The sequence below is a fragment of the Lampetra fluviatilis genome, chromosome 38, assembly GCF_964198595.1.
Source record: "Lampetra fluviatilis chromosome 38, kcLamFluv1.1, whole genome shotgun sequence".
NCBI classification, from domain to species: domain Eukaryota; kingdom Metazoa; phylum Chordata; class Hyperoartia; order Petromyzontiformes; family Petromyzontidae; genus Lampetra; species Lampetra fluviatilis.
The window spans coordinates 3,958,439-3,980,724 of NC_136312.1; the positions used below are offsets into that span (position 1 = coordinate 3,958,439).

A 22,286-nucleotide genomic window follows, 5' to 3' on the forward strand; every position below is an offset into this window, starting at 1 on the left:
TCAAGGTAGCTACTTTGAAATGTAATAACGCCCGCAGCGAACAGAGGTGGCACCGCGTGTGCCGTCAGCTTCGGGACCAAAGGATTGACGTGGCCCTCCTGCAGGAGACGTACTTTGACATTGCCCTGTAGGACTGACGTCAGCCACTCATTAGTGGCCGGTCCTTCTTCAGCCATGGTGAGAAAACTGAAGTCGCGATTTTATTTGGCCCAGGCTTCACCCCCGAGGGTGTGATCTTTAAGGAGGTTGTGAATGGTCGTTTAATTTCGGTAGACTTCGTTCTCAACGATCTGTATGCGCCTGGCAAGATCTGCAAACGCAAGCTCTTCTTCTCGGGCGCGCTGCGGGATGCCCTGGAGGCGGACGACGCGGATGATGTGCTCACAGTCGTGGGGGGTGATTTCAATTGCACCCTCGACCCGGCCCTCGACCGCATCGGCGCCGAGCCTCACCCAGAGTCGGCGAGGGCGTTGGTCGACGTGGTGCGGACATTTGTTTTGCTGGACACGTGGCGGCTGCACCAACCAGCTCAGCGTCAAGACTTGCGGTGTCGCTCTGGCTCTGGGGGGAACATTATCCTCGCCAGGCTCGATCGGCTTCATGTCGACAATACAAGTGCCAACCTGCTCGGTGACAGCAGAATTGTACCGTCGGGATTCTCTGACCACCGCCTGGTCTCCGTGCTGCTGCGGATCCCCAGGGCGGAGCGCCACAGCGCCTACTGGAGGCTTGATGTGCGTCTGCTTGAGGATACGGCCTTCAAAGAAACGTTAGGGCCTGCTGGGCTCACTGGGCGGCCACCAGGGACAGCTTCGACTGTGGCCGGTGGTGGTGGGAACACGTGAATGCCCAGATCCGGGCTCTATGTCTGCAGCTCCAGGGCCAGCACGCCACCGCCAGGGAGGACGCAGCAAGGCACCTGCAGTGTGAGCTGCTGCTGCTCCTTGAAGCGGAGTGGGGCTCTTCACAGGACGCGCACGGTGACAAGGGTGGGCTGCTGCTGGAGGAACAGCGGCTCTTCAGAACCGTTACGGACCAGCGGGCATACCACTGCTTTGTGCACAAGCGGATGCAGCACCTGACGCACATGGATTTCCCCTCCAAGTTATTTTTCTGATTGACGCACAAGTCCAACGCCAACAGCGGCATTTCGAGTTTGCAGACCCCGGAGGGCGTGGCGGCCACGAAGGGGGACCAAATTGCCAGGGTTGCCAGGGTTTTCTACTCCAAGCTGTACAAGGCGGGAGATGTGCGTGCCGAGGCGATCCAGGACCTGCTCGACGGGGGCCCTACCCGAGGGGACTCGGAAAGCAAGCGGTTGGAGAGCCCCGTCACCCTGGAGGAGCTCCATGCCGCCATGCGGGGGCTCACAGCTGGCAAGGCCCCAGGGATCGACGGCCTACAGGTGGAGTTCTATGCGGCCTTCTGGGACGAGCTCGGCCCCCGACTGCTGGAGTTGCTGACGGAGAACTTGCGGGAGGGGGAGCTCCCGCTGAGCTGCAGAAGGGCCGTGATCACCCTGCTGCCCTAGAGGGGGACCTGCGCCGAATTGAAAACTGGCGGCCTGTGTCCCTCCTGTGCGCCGACTATAAGATTTTCACGAAGGTGCAGGCCAACCGCCTCAAGACGGTGGTCGATCAGCTCGTCCGACCTGAGCAAGCGTATTGCATCCCTGGCAGGTGCATCTATGACAACATTGGCACGGTCAGGGATGTGATTTCGCTTGCGGGGAAGAGTTGGGCAGACTAGGGCCTCCTCCTCCTCGTGGACCAAGAGAAAGCGTTTGACAGGGTGGGCCACGTGTATCTGGGAAGGCTGCTCACCTCATGTGGGTTCGGACGTGTCTTCACATCGCACGTGCGGCTTCTCTACACGGGTATCTCCAGAATGGTAAAAATAAACCACCGGCTCGGCAGCCCCTTCCACGTGACCAGGGAGGTCAGGCAGGGATGCCCGCTCTCGGGGCTCCTCTATGCTCTGTCCATCGAACCGCTCCTGCGCCGACTGAGACTTTCGTTGTCGGGGTACTGCAGTCGTCACAGTCTCCGCATAAGCGGACGACTTGTGCGTCGTGATCAACGACGCTCAGGATGTGTCCGCGCTCTCCGGGGCAGTGCAGGCGTACGAAGAGGCATCCGGCGCCAAGGTGAACTGGCCCAAGTGCGAGGCTCTGTGGTTGGGGTCGCAGGCAGAGGGCTGAGCTATCTGGACTGAGTTGAGGGATCTTTTTGAGTCCAAACTAAGGGCTTGGGCACACCTCGCCCCGCTGATGTCTTTCAGTGGGGCGAGTGCTCGTCGTGAACAACCTGGCGGCCGCTGTGCTGTGGCACAGGGCCAAGGTCCTCCAGCCCCCAGGGTGGCTACTTGCGGGGTCAAACAGCTCACTCACTCACCCGCTTTGTCTGGCGTGGCATCAAACACTGGCTGAGGCCGGGGGTCCTCTGTCTGCCAGTGGGTGAGGGCGGCCAGGGCCTAGTGGATGTTTCCGCCAGGGAGATGGCCTTCATGCTGCAGACTGTGAGGTGGCTGCTGTACGGACAAGGGTAGCTGCCCTGGACGGCGCTGACCCTCACCCTGCTGAGGGACGCCGGGGGGAGCCTGGGGTACGGGAGGGAACTCTTCCTGTTGGACCTGGCCCTGGTCGACTGCGCAGGGCTGCCGGAGTACCAGCGTAGCCTCCTGGACGCATGGTGGAGCCTCGTGTGGAGCAGGGCGAACCCGCACTGTGCGATCGAACACTTCATGGGTGAACCCCTGTTCTTCAGTGGCCGCTTCAAGGGAATCCGGGAAGAGAAGACGCTGGCCCTTCGCTTCACCTGGGCGGGGGTGCGGACGGTTGGCGACATGGCCGTCGCCCCAAGTGGAAGACCGCGGCCGAGATCAGCAGCGCTGCGGGGCTCCACTCTATGCTCGCCGGGGAAAAGCTGCTGTGGGCGCTGCTTGCGGCGATGCGGGAGCTGCGGCTAAAGCTGCGCTTTTCCTGCGCCCAGCCTTCTGGGCGCATCGACTCAGTGAGGCTGCTGAAGCTTGAGAACTGCAGGGACGTGGCCTTCCGGAGTGCCTATAAAAAGGCGCTGTACGAGTGCTGCGTCAATGCGCTGCATTGCGAGGAATTGGTAGCTCTCCCGGACACGAAATGGAGAGACGTGTTACCTCCCATGTGTAATGCGAGCGTAAATGGGGTTGCTGCTGGAATCTGGCCCAATCACACGACCCAGGGTATTGTGGGCGGAGCCCAGTGTGGGGGGCGTGTGAGAGGGGCCGCCGTTCACCTCGGCTTCAATGGGAAGCGAGGTGAATGGAGGTGGAGCCAGCAGGGCAGTATGGGAGAGACGGATCTGACGATCCGGAAGGGAGGAGTCAGGGTCACGGGCGAGTCGTGACGATATGCACCCGGCCACTAACACACACCTCACCCATCTTGCTTGTCCCGAGGTGCGATTGTTGTATGTCTCGAGCGTGCGGAGCGCGGGTCGAGATGTGTGTGTGTGTGAGGATGGACCGACTGTCTGCTTGTGTTGCTCTGTGTCAAAAAGTGGTTATGCGTCACGGCATGGGGATGTTATCTTGATGGCGAGGTTAATTATTAATTTGGTTGCGTCGAGTGTCCCGCGCTGTTACCATCCCGTGGGTTGCCGTGTGCGACGTGGTTATTTTGATGATTTTTTTTTGCTGCACGGTGCGACAGGGTTAACGGTGTGTTGTCTGCCTGCAGCTCCACTTGCGATTGTGCATAATGTACGACCTGTGTGGAACTTTGCTGCTTGTAATCGCGATATGCTGACTGCATGTACTGCATAGACTGTCTTTCTGTGCGGATACGGAGTGCGGTGTATTGTTTTAACCATTGGGTTCGAGATTGTTATTAGTTGTGCGTACCTGTTCGGAAATTGGTCAATTCCGGGGGGACCCTCAAATTTGGTTGTATGGGTGTTCGTGCACACGAGATTGCATGTGTGTTCATAGGAAATTGCGATTGTTGAGGGATGAGGGCGTTGTTGGTGGCTCTGCCGTCAAGGGTGATGGGGCCGTAAATTGGCGCCAAGTGGCGTCGCTCTTTCCGTTGATTGCATGCGGCCAGGGGTTGCATTGCGAGTTGGTGTGTATGAGCAATGTGTCTTGGTCAACTATGGGTTAAAAATTCCCCCGATACGACTGCTGTGCGCAGCGAGCTGCGGCTATGCGTCGTATCATTGGGGGTTGTTAAAACGTGACAGGGGATGTGTGTTGTGACCCCCAGCAAGGGGCAGCTGGGGTGCACGCACGGGGAAAACTGCCTACGTGGTCGCACGTTGGGCCGCCATTTTGGCTAGCGCGGGAAATAGCAGGGATGCGCTTGGCGAAGGGGGCCGCCATTTTGAGCGCGCGCGGGAAATCGCGGGGATGCGCTCGGCACATAAGGCCGCCATTTTGAGTGCGTGCGGGAAATCGCTGGGATGCGCTCGGCGCATAGGGCCGCCATTTTGAGCGTGCAGGGGAAAACCTCGGTGGAGCGCTTCGAGCGTGCCTCTGCCATTTCGAGTATACACGTCGAGCCGCGTGGGATGCGGTTATGGATATCATCCCTTGACTCTCGTGTTGCACTCTAACTTGTGTGCGTGCATTGCGTGTTGTGCGCAATGCTGGCGTGTTGGCGCCCATTGGGGTAACAGGAGCATAGTGGCCCGTGTCTGACTAAGAGGTGGGGGCGTGTCATTGCACCAGCATTTAAGACAGAGATGCTGGCTGGGTTCTATTCTGGGGCAAATATTTCACCAGTATACGCCTGCCATTGTTGAGTGGGTGATGCACGAGTTGTGGTCACATCGGCCTATGGCCGATGGCTGACCTGCCGGCCCGGAGGCGAGATACTCCGTGGTATGTCTCAAACTAATTGGCCGTGTGCTCATATGGCTCGGGGAGTCGGGGTTCCGTCGTGCGGTGGCAGACTGTGAACCTGGTGGGCCGGGGGCTCACGGAATTCAGGAGTAGAGGTTCCGTTACGTGGCAACGAATGGGGAGACCTGGCTCACATGGGGCGGGGATTCCCCTTGTGGGTCCTCCAGCGGGAAGGGCCGCGGACTTGTTCCGCTCTGGGTTATGACGTTATTGAATGTATAGGGGAACTAGTCCTGCAGATTCTATTCGGGGATATGGATATTGTGGGGGTTCAAGTGATTGGAATATGGCCTAGGTTAGCGGAATGCGATGGATCCGGGGTGATTGATACGACGGCAGTGAGGACACATGCTGGACAGCGGGTTCAGCCTATTGGTGATAGTAATCCTAAGTTGTTCAGAATGCGTGTTGGGGAGTGCGACTCCATATCGTCAAGATATTGGCTAGGGAACATTGCCCCGTGGGGGGGGGGGGGGGGTCGATGGGGTCTGGCCTTGCCAAGGGATGAACCTTCCCTTGTCTGTAAAGCGTCAGACAATAAGATGCTGGGGTGTGTCCATTGGTGATGGGAGAGTACGGGATGGAGCGTGGCTGAGTCGTTGCGATGTGCCATTGTCTCGTCCCCGAAATTGCACTGGCCGAGTGTATGGCCAGTCGACGTTGCTGTGGTTGGACGACCACGGTGAGGGCGAAGGCAAGTTAAATGTTGCCGCTGGGGAGCGTGGCTCTCTCCACGCGAGGGTGTGCGGCTGGGGGCTGTCTGTGCTGGTCCTCAAGGGAGGACTGCTGATGGGCATGAGCAGGTAAATTGTTGTTGTTTTGTGTAAATAATATTTTTTTGTTAAAATGTAAATACTGGGGCATCCATCGCGTCGATTTTTGGGTATTTATTGCGGTTCTCCTTACGCGGGGCGGATTTAGATCATCTCCACTACCCTGGGGCCGGGTGGCTGTTGCGTACGACATGCGGATGTGCGTTTCGTTGTGCTGTGCCTCAGGGGGTTGGGTTCTCCTTCTCGTCAGAGATCTTCGACGCCTGCCACACTGGGTGTTACCGGTTGTGCTAACCGGATGTGGACTTGAAGGGGGAGTGGAGCACCTGATCGTCACTCCTGCTCTACCAGTTGCTCTCTGAAGTTGGACTTGAGCCAGGCGGATGGACCAGCAACACGGACACGCTCTAAGACACCGCATTCCTGGTTTATGCGCGTCGGCCGTTCTTGCGTGTCGGTTACCGTTGTTGTTTATTGCTTTCCATTCCTTAATTCTTTATTGCTTGTTGCGCGGAGGACGGGCCGGTGTTCCGTACTGGATCCAGATCCCTTGCCTTTCGTTAATTGTGTTGTCGTTGTATTCTCCGTTGTGTCTGGGGTGATTCCTGATTGTGATGCCGTCGCTCGCATTATTTTATCCTATTGCAGCCGGGACGGCTGGATTTTTCCTCGGGGGGGGGGGGGGGGTCATGTAATGCGAGCGTAAATGGGGTTGCTGCTGGACTCTGGCCTAATCACACGACCCGGGGTATTGGGGGCGGAGCGCGGTATGGGGGGCATGTGAGAGGGGCCGCCGTTCACCTCTGCTCCAATGGGAAGCGAGGTGAATGGAGGTGGAGCCAGCAGGGCAGTATGGGAAGGCCGGATCTGACGATCCGGAAGGGAGGAGTCAGGGTCACGTGGGAGAGAGGTTATAGAGGGGATCCCGGAAGAGATCGGGGCCAGTTGATGGAGTGAAGAAGCGGGACCACGTTGGGTGGTCGCCGCGCCATCAGCCACGTGGCTGATGGGGCTTCGGCACACCGTCGGCCAGCGGTGTTTCGGAGCGGCAGAAGGAGCTGACAGAGGAGCGTGCGGGGCACGTGAGAGGAGCGTGCGGGCACGCGAGAGGAGCGTGCGTAGCACGCGAGAGGAGATGCTGGTCCCTTGTCAGGACCTGCGGGGTGTGAGGATGAGTGGAGGAGCTGAGGAGGAAGCGCGTGCGCGGGGCGCGCGCGAGACGACGCTGGTCCGTGGAAGAGGCCAGTGGGGTGCCTGACGGAATCTTTTATTACACATGGTTGACGCCGCCCCCCAGTGGAGCCGCTAGTACAGGTCCCCCATAGCCAAGCGCTGTGGAGACCTCCAGTGGCGGCTGATGCACTGGATGCTGCCCTCGGCCCTGTGGCTGAGTAAGATCGCCCATGGGGTCGTCGGACCTGTGCGCCTTCTGCAGCGCGAGGGAAGATCCAGCACACCAATACCTGGAGTGTTCATGGTTGGGTTGTGGGGTCCATCTCCCGCAAACTGGGGGTGCCCTTCTGCAAGAGTCGGTTTGTTTGTGGGGTGCCCTACCTGGCGAATAAACACCACGACCTCGTGAACTTTGCGTGCGCCCAGGCCAAGATGGAAATTTACTAAACCCGCAAGAAAAAGTTGCAGGGTGACGCGGACGCTGGCTGCTCAGTGGTGGCAATGCTGAAGGGTCTGCTCAAGGCGCGGCTCCGACTGGAGCACGCGTACTGCACCTGCGGCGGGGACGCGCGCGCCGCGTTCCTTGAACGGTGGGGGGCCGGACTGGCCCTCTGCACCGACACGGATGGCGTGCTGACCTTCACGTTTTGAGGATCTGACCTTGTGCGGGCGGTGCGAGTGGCGACGCGGCGCTGGCGTGGCGTGCGGCGAGTGTACCGTGGTGCTGTTTGCATGGTTGTTGTTTTTTGTCGATACCGCGTCGAAAGTGGCTCCAGAGAAATTGCTGAAGATAGCATAAACTTGTTTAAAAGTCATTAGTCTCTGTCTCTCTCTCTGTCTCTCTCTTTCTCTACCGACGCGTCGCGTCCTCTACGCCGGTGCCACGGATGGTGCAGCGGTCCCTTTGTCGTTACGAAGGAGAACGAGGCTGACCAGAAAGGCGTTGCTCATAGCGACATGCGATTGGTTTATTGGTAGTTACGGCGACATAATGAACGCACGCAATTAGAAAATTATCTTAAGCAGTAAATATAAAAAACACAATTTGTAATTATACAGACCGGACAGTGCTTGTGCATGGGTGCATAACAGGTGCTATAGTGCTGGTTCCATTAACAAGCGTGAAGTAGTCGATAGACCCCAAGGGCTGGCTGTGTGTGTGTGGACATGGTTGTGTTACCATTCGATAATAGACGATGCCCCAATGATCACAGTGTAGTGCAGTGGCGGGTGACGTCGTAATTAGCACCAGGGAACCACATAATTTGTTTTACTTTACTCGGTAAGAATTTGTTGTTTTCTTTTCAGAAGCGACCTGGCCCATCACAAATGATAGCCCTACGAAGTGGCTTATTTGTCACCATCATCATCTGGAAATGTATAGAATCCAAAAACTCTAAAAGGCGTGAGAAAAATCCATGCCACCACCGGGAGAGAGACGCGCAAATATACAGCAGCAGGCGTCAGGGTCGTGGATCGAACCTACGACCTCCTGTATACCAGGCGAGATAGTTAACATCTCACCACCGCGGCGTCCATAGTCCTCTGAGCGCACGTTTTACCTTAAAAGTTTAGTTTTCTTTGCATGTATTGCTCAAGTAATTTGTTTTCCTTTCTTATACTGTGCACTCCTATTGTGTTTGCGTTGCTCGTTGTTCTGACATCTGTGATCAAAGAGCTCCACTAAACATTGATATTCCCCCCGATTACCAGCGCTATAGATTGTCGGATGACATCATTCTGATCGGCTTCGTCAATATCCCGTGGCGTGATCAATGTAATGTTTCCGTTTTTGTCTCGGTCTGTTTGTGTTTTAAAGCAAGCTCGGAGCGAGCCGAGATGAACCCAGCAGCGACGTTGGGCGAGCGGCGTCCCCCGGCCAGAGCCCCCGTCTCCTCCTGCGGCGTCACGGCTAGAGCTTACAGCCCTGCACGTACACCGACACGTCCTTGCTCTGACACTTCGACTTCCAGCCGTACCTGCAACGGAAGGGAGCCGCCGTTCGTTCGTTAGTTCATCCCGCTCGTTCGCTCGCTCGCTCTGGGTCAGTTCGTTCACTCGGCCAGTCCGTTCAGTCACCCCTAGTCCGTTCGTTCAGTTAGTAGTGCATAGTGGCCCAGCCGCTGGTTGCAAAGAGTCGTGCTTCGAATCCGGGAGGCCACCATGGTTAACACTGCGGTGTGTATTAACCCCCGACAATACTACGAAGCGTTGTCAAATTCACTCGCAGTTTGTTAGTGTGCGCTGGTGTCATGGCCCACATTTAAAACAAAAATCGCACCGCAAATTACTCCTTTGAGATCCCACAGCAGCAGCTGTCTCCCCCCTCGACTGACAGACCGATACCCGCTCAGAGCGCCTGGTGCTGAATCCACCTGGTGCCTCACAGGGACAGCTGCTACTGGGGGTGCCCCCTTGCAATGGCGTTGACATGCGATGCAAGTCCCTTATCGCGCGGGAAGCTCCCCGAGACTCCCCAGTGTTGTATCACACAACTAGAGGCCGACCGAAATCCGATTTCGGTTTCGGCGCCAAAAGTTGGAAAATTGCCTCTTTCGGCATAGTTTCGGTTTCGGACGAAAGTCAAATTTTTTACTTTTGTTTACTTTCGGTTTCGGCCGAAACCAGAAATTCAGTTTCGGTCGGCCTCTACACACAACTCAAACTCACGGTTTATTCACTCGCACGCACACACTAATACATGTACAGCCCTTTGTCAATCCACTGCTGGACGAAGACATCCTCACGTCGCATTGAGTCATGTGGGGTTCTTTGACCATACTTCACCACGCTGGTCAGTGCGAGGACTGGTTCAGATATCACTCGTCACTGATGTTAGCCGTGCAGGGAATTTAACTTAACTCGTTTGCGGTCTCAAGGTAGCACGTGAACCACCACGCCACCTTGACGCTGCTGATGATCGTGCGGATGATGACGCTGATAATGATGCCGACAATGATTTGGCTGATAACGCCGATGATGACGACGCTGATGATGATGATTCCGCTGATGATGCCGATGTGGATGATCCTGGCAAAGCTGCCGATGCAGATGACAATGATGCCGATGACGATGATGCCGATGACGATGATGCCGATTCGTGGTGAGCCGTGCCGTGTCCTGCTGCTGCGTGCGTCGTGGCTACGCACCAGGCCTTCAGTCCCTGCTGCTGGACAATCAACTTGGCGCAGGCGACGGACTTCGTGATGTCGTCCTCAAGGAGCTCTGTGAACAACAGCGGCGACGTTGAGAAGAAGCAGCAGAGCGGTGGCAGAGATGCGGTGAGTGGCACCGCTGAGCCCCTGGGTTCCAACGTGGGTGTTAGGCGCTGACGGTGATTACACCGTCAGTGAGATGGTGGTCTCAGCCCGGTCACCATAAACTCACATAGAGACCCATAGACTTACACAGAGAACCATCGACTGAAGTAGAGACCCATAGACTTACACACGGACACGTAGATTCGGATAGATACCCATAGACTTACACAGAACTGTCTACTCACATAGAGACCCATATACTTACACAGAGACACAGACTCACAGAGACCCATAGACTTACAGAGAACCATCGACTGAAGTAGAGACCCATAGACTTACACAGAGACACAGACTCACAGAGACCCATAGACTTACACAGAGACACATAGACTCACATCTCTCTCTTGTTCGTCCATCATAGTTGATGATGACCATGGCACGTTGTGTTGGGTTTTGACGAGTGTGCAGATGGCTGAACAGGCCAATCCGAGCCCGGCATTCTCTGTGGCACACTGGACAGGTCAGGGAGGATGTAGAGCTCTGAGGTGCAGCCACAAATCCTTTCTTGGTAGATTTGCGCTGCTGCCTCTTCAAGATGGCACAGGAGCTTCTCCTACTCTCGCAGAGGACTGCACCGTCCTGTACTGTTCTTCTCCAGGCAAGTCGGTCCTGTGCTAGGGGTTCCCAGCTTTTCAGGTCGAATCCAAAGCTCTTCAAGGAAGTTTTACGGGTGTCCTTGTAGCGCTTTTTGGGGCCACCTTGCGTTCGCTTGCCATTCTTCAGCTCGCCAAAGAAGACTTGTTTTGGAAGTCTCGCGCAGGGCATTCTGGTCACATGGCCAGTCATCTAAGCCGTTCCTTCGCAAGCAAGGTGTAGATGCTGGGGATATTGGCCTTACTGAGGACTTCCGTGTCAGGGATTGTCTTGCCAATTGATCCTCAGCAGTTTCCTCAGACAGCTCAAGTGGAGATGATTCAATTTCTTAGCATGGCTCTAGTAAACTGTCCAGGCTTCGCACCCATACAGAAGAGTTGGTAAGACAACAGCCCGGTAGACCTTCAGTTTTGTCTCCTGCTTGATGTCAGTCCTTTCCCATACCGAGTCACGTAGACGTCCAAAGGCTGCACTGGCTTTGACAACCCTCATGTTAACGTCATCATCTATGTGCACAGCGTGAGACAGAGTACTACCAAGGTAAGTAAACTTGTCAACGGCTGAAAGATTTTGCTCATTCACAAAGATGGTGGGCTCAGTGTAGGGTTTTCCAGGAGCAGGTTGGTATAGGACTTCAGTCTTCTTTGTGCTGATTGTTAGACCGAAGTTGTTACAAGCTGAGGAGAAGTGGTCCATACTGTCCTGTAGATCCTTATTTGAGCCAGCAGCCAGAGCACAGTCATCAGCAAACAAAAGTTCTCGAACAGTGACTTCCTCCACTCTAGTTTTGGCTTGCATGAAAAGCCCACCGTCAAAACGGTAGATGAAGCTAATCCCAGTTTTGTGGTTCTGGATTGAGTCTTGCAGCACGGCAGGAAACACCATGCTGAAGAGCGTTGGCGCTAAAACGCAGCGTTGCTTCACCCCGTTTGTGATTGGGAACGGATCAGAGAGTTCTTGCTGGTCTCTGACGCTGGCCATCATACCATCATGGAGATTGCGCACGATGTCAATGAACTCGTCTGGACACCCAAACTTGGCCATGATCTTCCATAGGCCTTCCCGGCTGACTGTGTCGAATGCTTTTGTTAGATCAACAAAAGCCAAATATAGATCAACATTTTGTTCTTGGCATTTCTCCTATAACTGCCGGGCAGTAAATACCATGTCAGTGGTTCCGCGGTCTTTTCTGAAACCACACTGACTTTCAGGTAGCAGACCCTGGTCTAGGTGGACAATTAGGCGGTTCAGAAGGATTCTTGCCAAGATTTTCCCAGCGATTGATAGCATAGAGATGCCTCTATGGTTGGTCGCAGGCCTGCCGATTGCCTTTCTTCTCATAGAGATGGGTTATAGAGGCATTCTTGAACTCCTGGGGAACGGATTCTAATTTCCACAGATACTGGAAGAGGTCGGTCAGTTTCTCGACTAAGTGAGGCCTTCCAGCCTTGTAGATTTCCGCTGGAATGGCATCGGACCCTGGAGCTTTGCCTGATGAGAGGAGGCTTATGGCTTTGCTGGTTTCCTCAATGGATGGTAGAACAGCAAGGGACTGGTTTATTTCAACTTGAGGCAGTCTCGCAATTGCCTCCTTATTTATGCATGATGGCTGGTTGAGGACTGCGTTGAAGTATTCAGCCCATCTTGCAAGTATTTTGTCCTTCTGTGTGAGGAGTGTTGTTCCATCTGCATGCAGGAGAGGTGAAGCTCCTGAGTGTTGCGGGCCATAGACCTGCTTGAGTGCATCATAGAGGCACTTGGTGTTGTTACTGTCAGCGTAGGATTGAATCTCCTCAGCTTTTGCGCACAGCCAGGTGTCTTGCATGACTGAGTCTCCGTTGGACAACCCTGCGAATGTTGAGGAAGGCAGTTTTCTTTAAGCTTGAGCTGCTGTCATTCAGATATGCTTCGTGCAGGCGATGTTTTTCGGCAAGGAGTGCGCGGATTTCTGCATCGTTCTCATCAAACCAATCTTGATGTGTACGTATAGGAACACCACGTGATTCAAGGGCTGTAGAATGCAGCACGGTCTTGAGAGCAGTCCAGTCTGCCTCAGCGTCTGTATGCTCGAAGCTTAGAGACTCCAGGTGATGGTCTAGAGCAGGGGTCGGCAACCTGCGGCTCCGGAGCCGCATGCGGCTCTTTTGAACCTTGACCGCGGCTCCGGGGCGGATGCTAGCGAGGGGAGGAGGCGCACTGTGACACCTGCTCTGGCGTTGCCGCTGCTGACAGGTCGCCGCTCCGCTCCACACTGCCCGCCCGGTGACAGGCAATAACGTTGCCGTTGCTTTGTCACATGTTTGGAAGAAGTAAAAACCTTCCTGGGCAGCAAAGAGCTCACCTTTGCTGAGCTGGAACAGCCAGAGTGGCTGGAAAAATTACATTTTATGGTAGACATGACAGCACATCTAAACACGCTAAATACAACCCTTCAGGGGAAAGGAGGCACAGCCCTGCACATGCTGGAGGAGGTTTTGGCATTCGAGCGCAAGTTGACAGTGTTTGTCAAAGATTTACAGAGAGGTACACTGTCTCACTTTCCCTCTTTGAGAGAGTTCAAACAAAGTCATGATACGATAAATTTGGAATATTTCAAGTCTGCAATCACCACAATGCAAAGTTCGTTTGGGAAACGATTCTGTGAGTTCAGAGAGGAAAAAACGACATTATCCTTCCCTGTCACTCCCCTGGCGATCGATCCATCCCTATTGAATATGACTGCATTTGCAGGTGTAAGTCAACCTGATCTTGAGATGGAACTGGCCGATATAGCCGACAAAGATATATGGGTGTCCAAGTTCAAATGCTTGACCGCTACTCTTGAGGATGTTGCCCGTCAGAAGGCCATTCTGGCTCAGAATCATAAATGGAGTGATATTGAAAACCTTCCCAAACAGGACAAACTTGTATTCGAAACATGGAATGCCATCCCCAACACTTATATAAACATGAAAAAGTATGCATTTGGAGTCCTGTCGATCTTCGGCTCCACATATGTATGTGAGTAGGTCTTCTCCAACATGAACTATATTAAAAACAAACATCGATCACGCCTCACAGATGACAGCTTGCAAGCCTGTGTGAAAATGAAGGTGACGTCTTACAGCCCTGATGTGCAGACACTGTGCACTGAGGTTCAGGAGCAAAAATCCCATTAACCAGGTAATTTAGCTATTAATTTGCAAAAATATATTTTACATTGTTAAGTGAAAAAGTCCTTTTTTTATTCAGATTGACAGCTGACTGCACGATCCTTTATATAGCAATAAGGTAAGAAACAATATATGCAGTGTTATATTTGTTTTAAATGTTGCAATGGTTTTGCGGCTCCCAGTTTATTTTTTCCTTCGGAAACGGGTCCAAGTGGCTCTTTATGTCTTAAAGGTTGCAGACCCCTGGTCTAGAGCCTCAACAAAGGCCAGTCTGGTGTGTTCCTGTTGAAGGCGAGTGATGTTAAGACGCTTGACATGTCTTTTTCCTTGTGGGCGTCTGGGAGGCTTAATCCGGATGTTAAGTTTGGAGATGATGAGACGATGGTCAGTCCAACATTCAGCACCACACATCGCCTTGGTCACCCTGACATCGTGCCGGTTGCTCCTCCTCATGACGACGTAGCCAATCACGTGGACAGTGGTGTGTGAACGAGGATGCATCCATGAAGTTTCTTGCGCTTTGGTAGTTGGAATATCGTGTTGGTGATGAGCAGGTCAAATTCAGAGCATGTTTTCAGCAGCAGAAGACTGTGGCTGTTACATTTTCCAATTCCGTGTGCACCTATGACTCCATTCCATGATTGATGGTCACTTCCGAACTCTGGCATTGACGTCACCAAGTATCAGGAGTTTGTCAGAGCTGGCAGTGGCAGCAATAATGACTTCCAGGTCATTATAAAACTTGGTTTTGATCTCGTCAAAGTTGCTCATGGTAGGCGCATAGGCACTGATGATGGTGGCCTCCTTTTTACCCAATAGGTGGAGCTTTAAGGTCATTAAACGGTCGTTTATCTCCTTGGGTTGGCTTGCCAGTTGGTTGACCAGGTGGTATTTTACTGCAAAACCAACACCAGCATCACGTATCTCCTCCTGGCCTCGTCAGCTCCAGAAGAATGTGTAACCTACACCCACTTCAAGCACCTGTCCAGTATTGGCCAGTCGGGTTTCACTAAGGGCAGCAACATCCACGTTGTATCTTGCTAGCTCTCTGCCCACGAGAGCGGTGCGTCTCTCAGGCCTTTTTGATCCAGATGTGTCCATCAAAGTGCACACATTCCAGGCGCCAACAGTGAGTGGTATCACTTTGGTCTTGGTCATTTTGTTTTTCTTTTTGTTTTTAGACCGCAAGTATGGGATTCCGCCAGCTGCGGTAGGCTGGCCAGGATGTTTTGAAGCAGGAAATGTTTAGTAAAACACCTTCTAAAGAAGATGTTTTACATTTTCAGGGAGTTTTTTGTAGCTGAGGAAGTTGGGTCAATTCTATGAATTGGTCATCCTATTCCTACAAAGTCTTCCAGAAAAAACACCGTATTTCAACGGTGTGTGCAAAAATCCAAGTGGGATGAAAGTCAAACAATAACAACAACCATAAGACAATGTAGATTAAAGTTATCAGGCTAACTCTGTACTTCAACAAACAAACATGGCTAGACCAAACCGTTTTCAAAATCACCAAAATAAAGCTATTAAAACAATGTAACAGCGATCACAGGAACTGTAATTAAAATTTAACAATAAACGATATACACGTAACATGTACGACCAAACTTTGCAGCCACAGCTGGCTGCATGAGTCACTCCATAACAGCAGGAGTATCAGTAGCAGCGTGTGTGGCCGAGTGGCCGAGCGCCGGGCACACGGCGCGGTGATCTGGCCGAGGGAGGAGGGGACCAGAGGGCACGGAGGAAAGCCACACAGAGCAGGGGGAGAGCAGAGAGAGTCCACTCAGAGAGGAGCCAGAGTGAGCAATAGACTGTGACCGACGACGATGGCGATGATTATGACGATAATAAAGGCAATGACGAGTATAATGGCGATGACGATTATGATAACGGTAATGAAGGCAATGGCGATGACGATTATGATGACGGTAATGAAGACAATGGCGATGACGATTATGAGGACGGTAATGAAGACAATGACGATTATGAGGACGGTAATGAAGACAATGGCGATGATGACGATTATGATGACGGTAATGAAGACAATGGCGATGATGACGATTATGATGACGGTAATGAAGACAATGGCAATGACGACGATTATGATGACGGTAATGAAGACAATGGCAATGACGACGATTATGATGACGGTAATGAAGACAATGGCAATGATGACGACTGCAGGAGGACGTCACCGGAGCACTTGACTTGGCACGCGTTGTGCCCCTTGGTGCCGTTGTCGCACCACCACTTGCTGTTGATCTGGAAGATGCCGTAGTCCGTGGAGCCGTTGGGGTTGCGGTGTGTGGCCGCCGTGCTGTAGCTGCTCTCGGCGAAAGCCAAACACACCCCTGGACACCAAACACAAACATCCCCCCCGCCACGCACAGCCTTTAGCGAGCAGCAGCGCCTACCAAGGCCGGCACCGTGACACACGAGGGGGTGGGTGGCCAGCACCACGCCCGGCCGCCTTTGTCTCCGCAGTGGCGATGTTTACACACCATGCCAGGTACTCATTTGAGGTTGAGTCGACCTAGGGGAGGCCCAGGACCGGTTCAGATAACCACCGATGGTGTTGGCCGCGAGCGGGAATCGAACTCGGGTCGCCGGATTCGTAGCGCAGCGAAGCGCTAATCGCCGCACCATCGCTCACCACCATCGCTCACCACCACCACCAGCGAGTGAACCACAACATCCTCCCCAGGGGTGAGCTAACAGCGCGTGGGTGAAACCCACTGTCCCGTGTGAGAGTATCTCTTTAACTCACCCGTGGTGAGCGAGTGGTTGGGTGAGTGGTTGAGTGAGTGGGTGAGTGGCTGGGTGACGCCTGTATATGTGGAGTTTGCGTGTCTCGTTGTCCAGAGGAGTTTTCTCCGGGGTTCTCCGGGTTTTCCCTCCACGTTTAGAAATGTACACACAATAAGCCACTTCGTTCAACTATCAAATTGTGGGCAGGTTGCTTCCGAACAAGAGCTGCATAGCTCTGGTAAAATTACAATACAGTAGTTAAGCGGTCGCGCGTTTCGCCGCTTGTTGCAGAAGTCTGCGGTACGAATCCGCTTGGCCGCCCTGGTTAAATGAAACGAATCACGACGTTTCGATCGCAACACAAGCAAGCTTCATCAGGTGGGACACAACCACAGCAAAAAAATGCTGAAGTATGCGAGAGAGCTGTGGTTGATGAGGTTGTTCCACCTGATGAAAATTGCTCGTGTTGCGATCGAAACGTGGTAATTTGTTTTATTTTATTTTCTACCTACGTGACTTTACCAAAAGAACCAAAGAGTGTGGATTCCCGCAGTCACGAAAGCTTCAAATCAAGATAGTTTCGTTTATAAATTGAACCGTGAATAGTTCGACGAATAGTGGCTACTCAGTAAGACAAAGCCCTTCTATGATCACAACGTATTTGCTGCTAAATAATCAAACACATTTGCATTGAAAAGGCAAATTATTAAATGGTGCTGGCACACTGCATTGTCGACCATTCAATTACCATCGCAGTCGATTACCATCCCAATTAGTTACCACCTCAATCAATGACCATCTCAATCAATGACCATCGCAATCAAATAGCGCCTCGATCAATGACCATCTCAATCAATTAGCATCTCGTTAAGTCACCATCTGGATGAATTACCGTCCCACACATTACCATCTCACGTGACGTGCAAAAGTGAGGCCGAAAACAAAGAGAACACTGGTGGAATATTGAACAACAAAAAAACCTGCGATTTTGATGGCGACCGTCAGAACAACAACAACAACAACCCCAGATCCTCGATAAACGCCCGTCTCTGGCTCGGAATGTTGGTAGTGGAGGTGTGTGGGTGAAGCTCTCACAGTCGCCCAGGCTGGCTTTCCCCACTCCCATGTCGTACAGGGCCTTCGCGAGCTCGCATCGTGCGAACACCTTGGCACGCGTGCGGGGGACGACGCAGAGAGACGCCGCCAGCACGAACATCGCGAACGAACGAAACGACATCGCGAGAGATTATTTTTGTTTTCTCCACCACGGCCACTCTCCGCTCTCGTTCTGCCTCTCGTTGTTCAGCCCGCACCCGGCTTTTATAGCCCCCCCACCACCGCGGCAGCTGCAGGAGGAACTCGCCGAGTTCGCGTGCTCGCTCGCCTCGCAGCGAGATAACGATCACGCTTCTCACGAGACACGTCGTGGTTTGCGTGTGGGCGTGCGAGACGAGCGGTGGTGCAATGGTTAGCGCTGTGCTACGACCCTGGCCCCCCCGAGTTCAGGTTTCGAGCTCACGGCCACTAACCCAGTGACGAGCGGTGGTGCAGTGGTTAGCGCTGCACTGCGCTACGAACCCTGGTGACCCCGAGTTCAGGTTTCGAGCTCACGGCCACCATCCCAGTGACGAGCGGTGGTGCAGTGGTTAGCGCTGCGCTACGAACCCTGGTGACCCCGAGTTCAGGTTTCGAGCTCACGGCCACCATCCCAGTGACAAGCGGTGGTGCAGTGGTTAGCGCTGCACTGCGCTACGACCCTGGCCACGCCGAGTTAAGGTTTCGAGCTCACGGCCACCAACCCAGTGACGATTATCTCAAATCTTGCATCCCACTGGGATATTTGCACACAGCGTTGGTGTACGATGATTTTTCTGCAATATTTTGCTGTCTTTTCTTGGATTTTCTGTTTGCACTCAGTCACTTAGTCACTTTAAGATGTTTTTTGTTCGTGTTTTTGTTTTCTGTTTGTTGCGGTTGCACCCGATTCAAGAGCCGAATGGCTCACAGGGCTATACCTAATACATTAACTTTGAACTTTGAAATCGGTCCCGTGGCCTCCCCCTAGGTCGACTCAGTCTGAAACGAGTACCTGGTGCGATGCGTAAAACATCGCCACTGGGGAGACAAAGGCGGGCGAGCGCGGTGGTGGCAACCCGCCCCTTCGGCTGCCAAGTCGTCGCCCATAGATGGTCGTCAACAGCACTTGCCCCAAAATTCTGTTGACGTAATACGGTGGATTTGTGTCTCAAAGTACATAATGGGGAGCGGTGGCGGAGTGATTAGCGCATTGCGCATGTTACAAGCTGTAGTCACGTACAGTGAGGGAAAAAAGTATTTGATCCCCTGCTGATTTTGTACGTTTGCCCACTGACGAAGAAATGATCAATCTATAATTTGAACAGTGAGAGACAGAATAACAACAAAATCCAGAAAAACGCATGTCAAAAATTTTATGAATTGATTTGCATAATTAACAAAAAAACATTTTTTTGTTAATTTTTTTCAACCTATCTACGTGACTTTACCGAAAGACCCGAATAATATGAATTCCTGCACTCACAAAAGCTTTAAGTTAAGATTAAAGCGAGATCAGCTTCACGCTTCGCCGATAGCCGACACAGTGTGTGGGGGGGGTTACCGACGGGAGGGAACTCCCCCGCAAAACATGGGGAGAAGAAACAAACTCCACTCTCACTTGGTTAGAACAGGGGGAGATCACACAAACTACACTCTCACTTTGTAGAACAGGGGGAGAACATACAAACTCCACTCACTCACTTTGCAGAACAGGGGGAGATCACACAAACTCCACTCACTCTGTAGAACAGGGGGAGATCATACAAACTCCACTCACTCACTCTGTAGAACAGGGGGATATCATACAAACTCCACTCACTCTCACTCTGTAGAACATGGGGAGATCACACAAACTCCACTCTCACTTTGTAGAACAGGGGGAGATCACACAAACTCCACTCACTCACTCTGTAGAACAGGGGCAGATCATACAAACGCCACTCACTCACTCTGTAGAACAGGGGGAGATCATACAAACTCCACTCACTCTCACTCTGTAGAACATGGGGAGATTACACAAACTCCACTCTCACTTTGTAGAACAGGGGGAGATCACACAAACTCCACTCACTCACTCTGTAGAACAGGGGCAGATCATACAAACGCCACTCACTCACTCTGTAGAACAGGGGGAGATCATACAAACTCCACTCACTCACTCTGTAGAACAGGGGGAGATCATACAAACTCCACTCACTCACTCTGTAGAACAGGGGGAGAACACACAAACTCCACTCTCACTTTGTAGAACATGGGGAGATCACACAAACTCCACTCTCACTTTGTAGAACAGGGGCAGATCATACAAACGCCACTCACTCACTCTGTAGAACAGGGGGAGATCATACAAACTCCACTCACTCTCACTCTGTAGAACATGGGGAGATCACACAAACTCCACTCTCACTTTGTAGAACAGGGGGAGATCACACAAACTCCACTCACTCACTCTGTAGAACAGGGGCAGATCATACAAACGCCACTCACTCACTCTGTAGAACAGGGGGAGATCATACAAACTCCACTCACTCACTCTGTAGAACAGGGGGAGATCATACAAACTCCACTCACTCACTCTGTAGAACAGGGGGAGAACACACAAACTCCACTCACTCACTCTGTAGAACAGGGGGAGATCATACAAACTCCACTCACTCTCACTCTGTAGAACATGCGGAGATCACACAAACTCCACTCTCACTTTGTAGAACAGGGGGAGATGACACAAACTCCACTCACTCACTCTGTAGAACAGGGGCAGATCATACAAACGCCACTCACTCACTCTGTAGAACAGGGGGAGATCATACAAACTCCACTCACTCACTGTAGAACAGGGGGAGAACACACAAACTCCACTCACTCACTCTGTAGAACAGGGAGAGAACACAAACTCCACTCACTCACTCTGTAGAACAGTGGGGGAGATCACACAAACTCCACTCACTCACTCTGTAGAACACGGGAAGAACATACAAACTCCACTCGCTCACACTCTGCGGAACAGAGTGGGAGATCAAACACACTTCACTCAGTTCTCTCTCTCTGCAGAAGTGGGAGAACATCCAAACTCCACACAGCAAAGTCGCCCTATCGGTAATCAAACTCAGTCTTTCTCGCTGCTCCACCCAGCAAATTGCTCAACGTTCTATCAGATGTCGTGCGGCGCCGACCGCAGCTTGAATGCGGAAGCCCGCGACGCGGTCGCCGTGGGGGGCGCCTACGCTTCTCTTCCCCCAAGAGGGGGCTAGGAGGCTAAGGGCTGTAGGCGACGGCGTGATGAACGTGCATCAGCGCAGTGCGCTATTACACCACTTCTGTCAACAGACCATCCCCCCACCCCGTGTAGCCTCAACAAATTGTTGAGGCAAGTGCTGTTAGCGAGTAGCAGCAGCTATGATGAGGTGGGTGGCCAACACCACGCCCGGCCGCCTTTGTCTCCCTCGGGATGTTTACTAAATACCGAAAAAATTAACCCGTAAAAACAAAGTTTTTCACTATAAATCCTTTATATGCGTGTTCAATGGGCCACAACCCAGCCCACATTGGTCTTTGAAACGGGCGGCTAGAGTCCTCTCGTCCTCTGGCTTGAGATGGCTGCCACCTATGGGTCAGATGATTGCCTGCCACCATTAAGCAATTGGTAATTAAATATAATTTTTTGTTTTCCTAAAAAGTGTAAAAATTAGGAAAAAAAATTTCACGAAAATTAATTGTCACGCACAACGAGTCTGTGTGCAAAATGTCAGCTCGATTGGATCACGGGAAGTGGGTTAAAAAACGACCGAAAGATTTGCACGGTCATAAGCGCGCAAGCAAGTGAACTTAATTTAAAGGATTTAAAAAGGAACTTGGTTGAGGAAATAGGAAAGTCACTATTCCACCACTTCTGTCAACAGACCCCACCCCCCCGTGTAGCCTCAACAAACTGTTGGGGCAAGTGCTGTTAGCGAGTAGCAGCAGCTATGACGAGGTGGGTGGCCAACACCACGCCCGGCCGCCTTTGTCTCCCTCCTGGTGTTTACTAAATACCGAAAAAGGAACTTGGTTGAGGAAATAGGAAAGTTACAAGACACGTGAACGGGAAGTCATCGCGATGACTGCACTGGTGTGAATTCAGACAAGGAACACGTGACGTGTCATATCCAAGCATTTTGATATGCAATGTTTTTGAGGGACTGTGCGTGTTGTCTTGGTGTGGGGTCTGGCACTCCTGTTGTTCTTCTCCCTTGCCCAAGCTTAGGAATGTGTACTTATGCAATTCGGACTTAAACCCTCTCGACTTTTCCTATTTATTTTTTGGTCCTTTGCTTTCCGTTCCTCTACTTTGCACTCCGGCCGTTTTTGTTGTTGTTATAACTTTCTGAGCTTCATAGCTCATCATATTTTTCCAGGATAAAAAAAAAATTCCTGATTCAAGCGGGGATGGCTGTTACCAGTGGCGTAGTAACGACATTATCAGCTCGGGGGTTGCGGCAATCGATCAGGTGGATCCGTCTCGCATGGTCGCACCTAAGCGATGAATTATCGCGGCTGCTCTTGTCTTATCACATCATCGTCATGCTCAA

At 52.5% G+C, this 22,286-nt stretch overlaps 1 protein-coding gene across 1 annotated transcript; it reads right to left on the minus strand.

Annotated features, from left to right (window-relative positions):
• Window positions 1-7,775: 7,775 nt before the first annotated feature.
• LOC144945571 (lysozyme C-1/C-2-like) lies at window positions 7,776-18,025 on the minus strand. Its single transcript, XM_078874058.1, has 4 exons — window positions 17,737-18,025; window positions 16,089-16,244; window positions 9,974-10,049; window positions 7,776-8,803 (listed from the first exon to the last, which is right to left on the minus strand). The coding sequence occupies exons 1-4, from the start codon at window positions 17,876-17,878 to the stop codon at window positions 8,737-8,739; spliced, it is 441 nt and encodes a 146-aa protein (XP_078730184.1). The 5' UTR covers window positions 17,879-18,025; the 3' UTR covers window positions 7,776-8,736.
• Window positions 18,026-22,286: the final 4,261 nt, after the last annotated feature.

Coding starts and splice junctions, on each gene's coding strand:
- LOC144945571 (XM_078874058.1), bottom strand. CDS start 17,878: ATGTCGTTTCGTTCGTTCGCGATGTTCGTGCTGGCGGCGTCTCTCTGC. Junction 10,050..16,088: donor GTGCCAAGTCAAGTGCTCCG/GTGACGTCCTCC, acceptor TGTTGTTCACAG/AGCTCCTTGAGGACGACATC. Junction 8,804..9,973: donor CAGCAGGGACTGAAGGCCTG/GTGCGTAGCCAC, acceptor CTTCCGTTGCAG/GTACGGCTGGAAGTCGAAGT.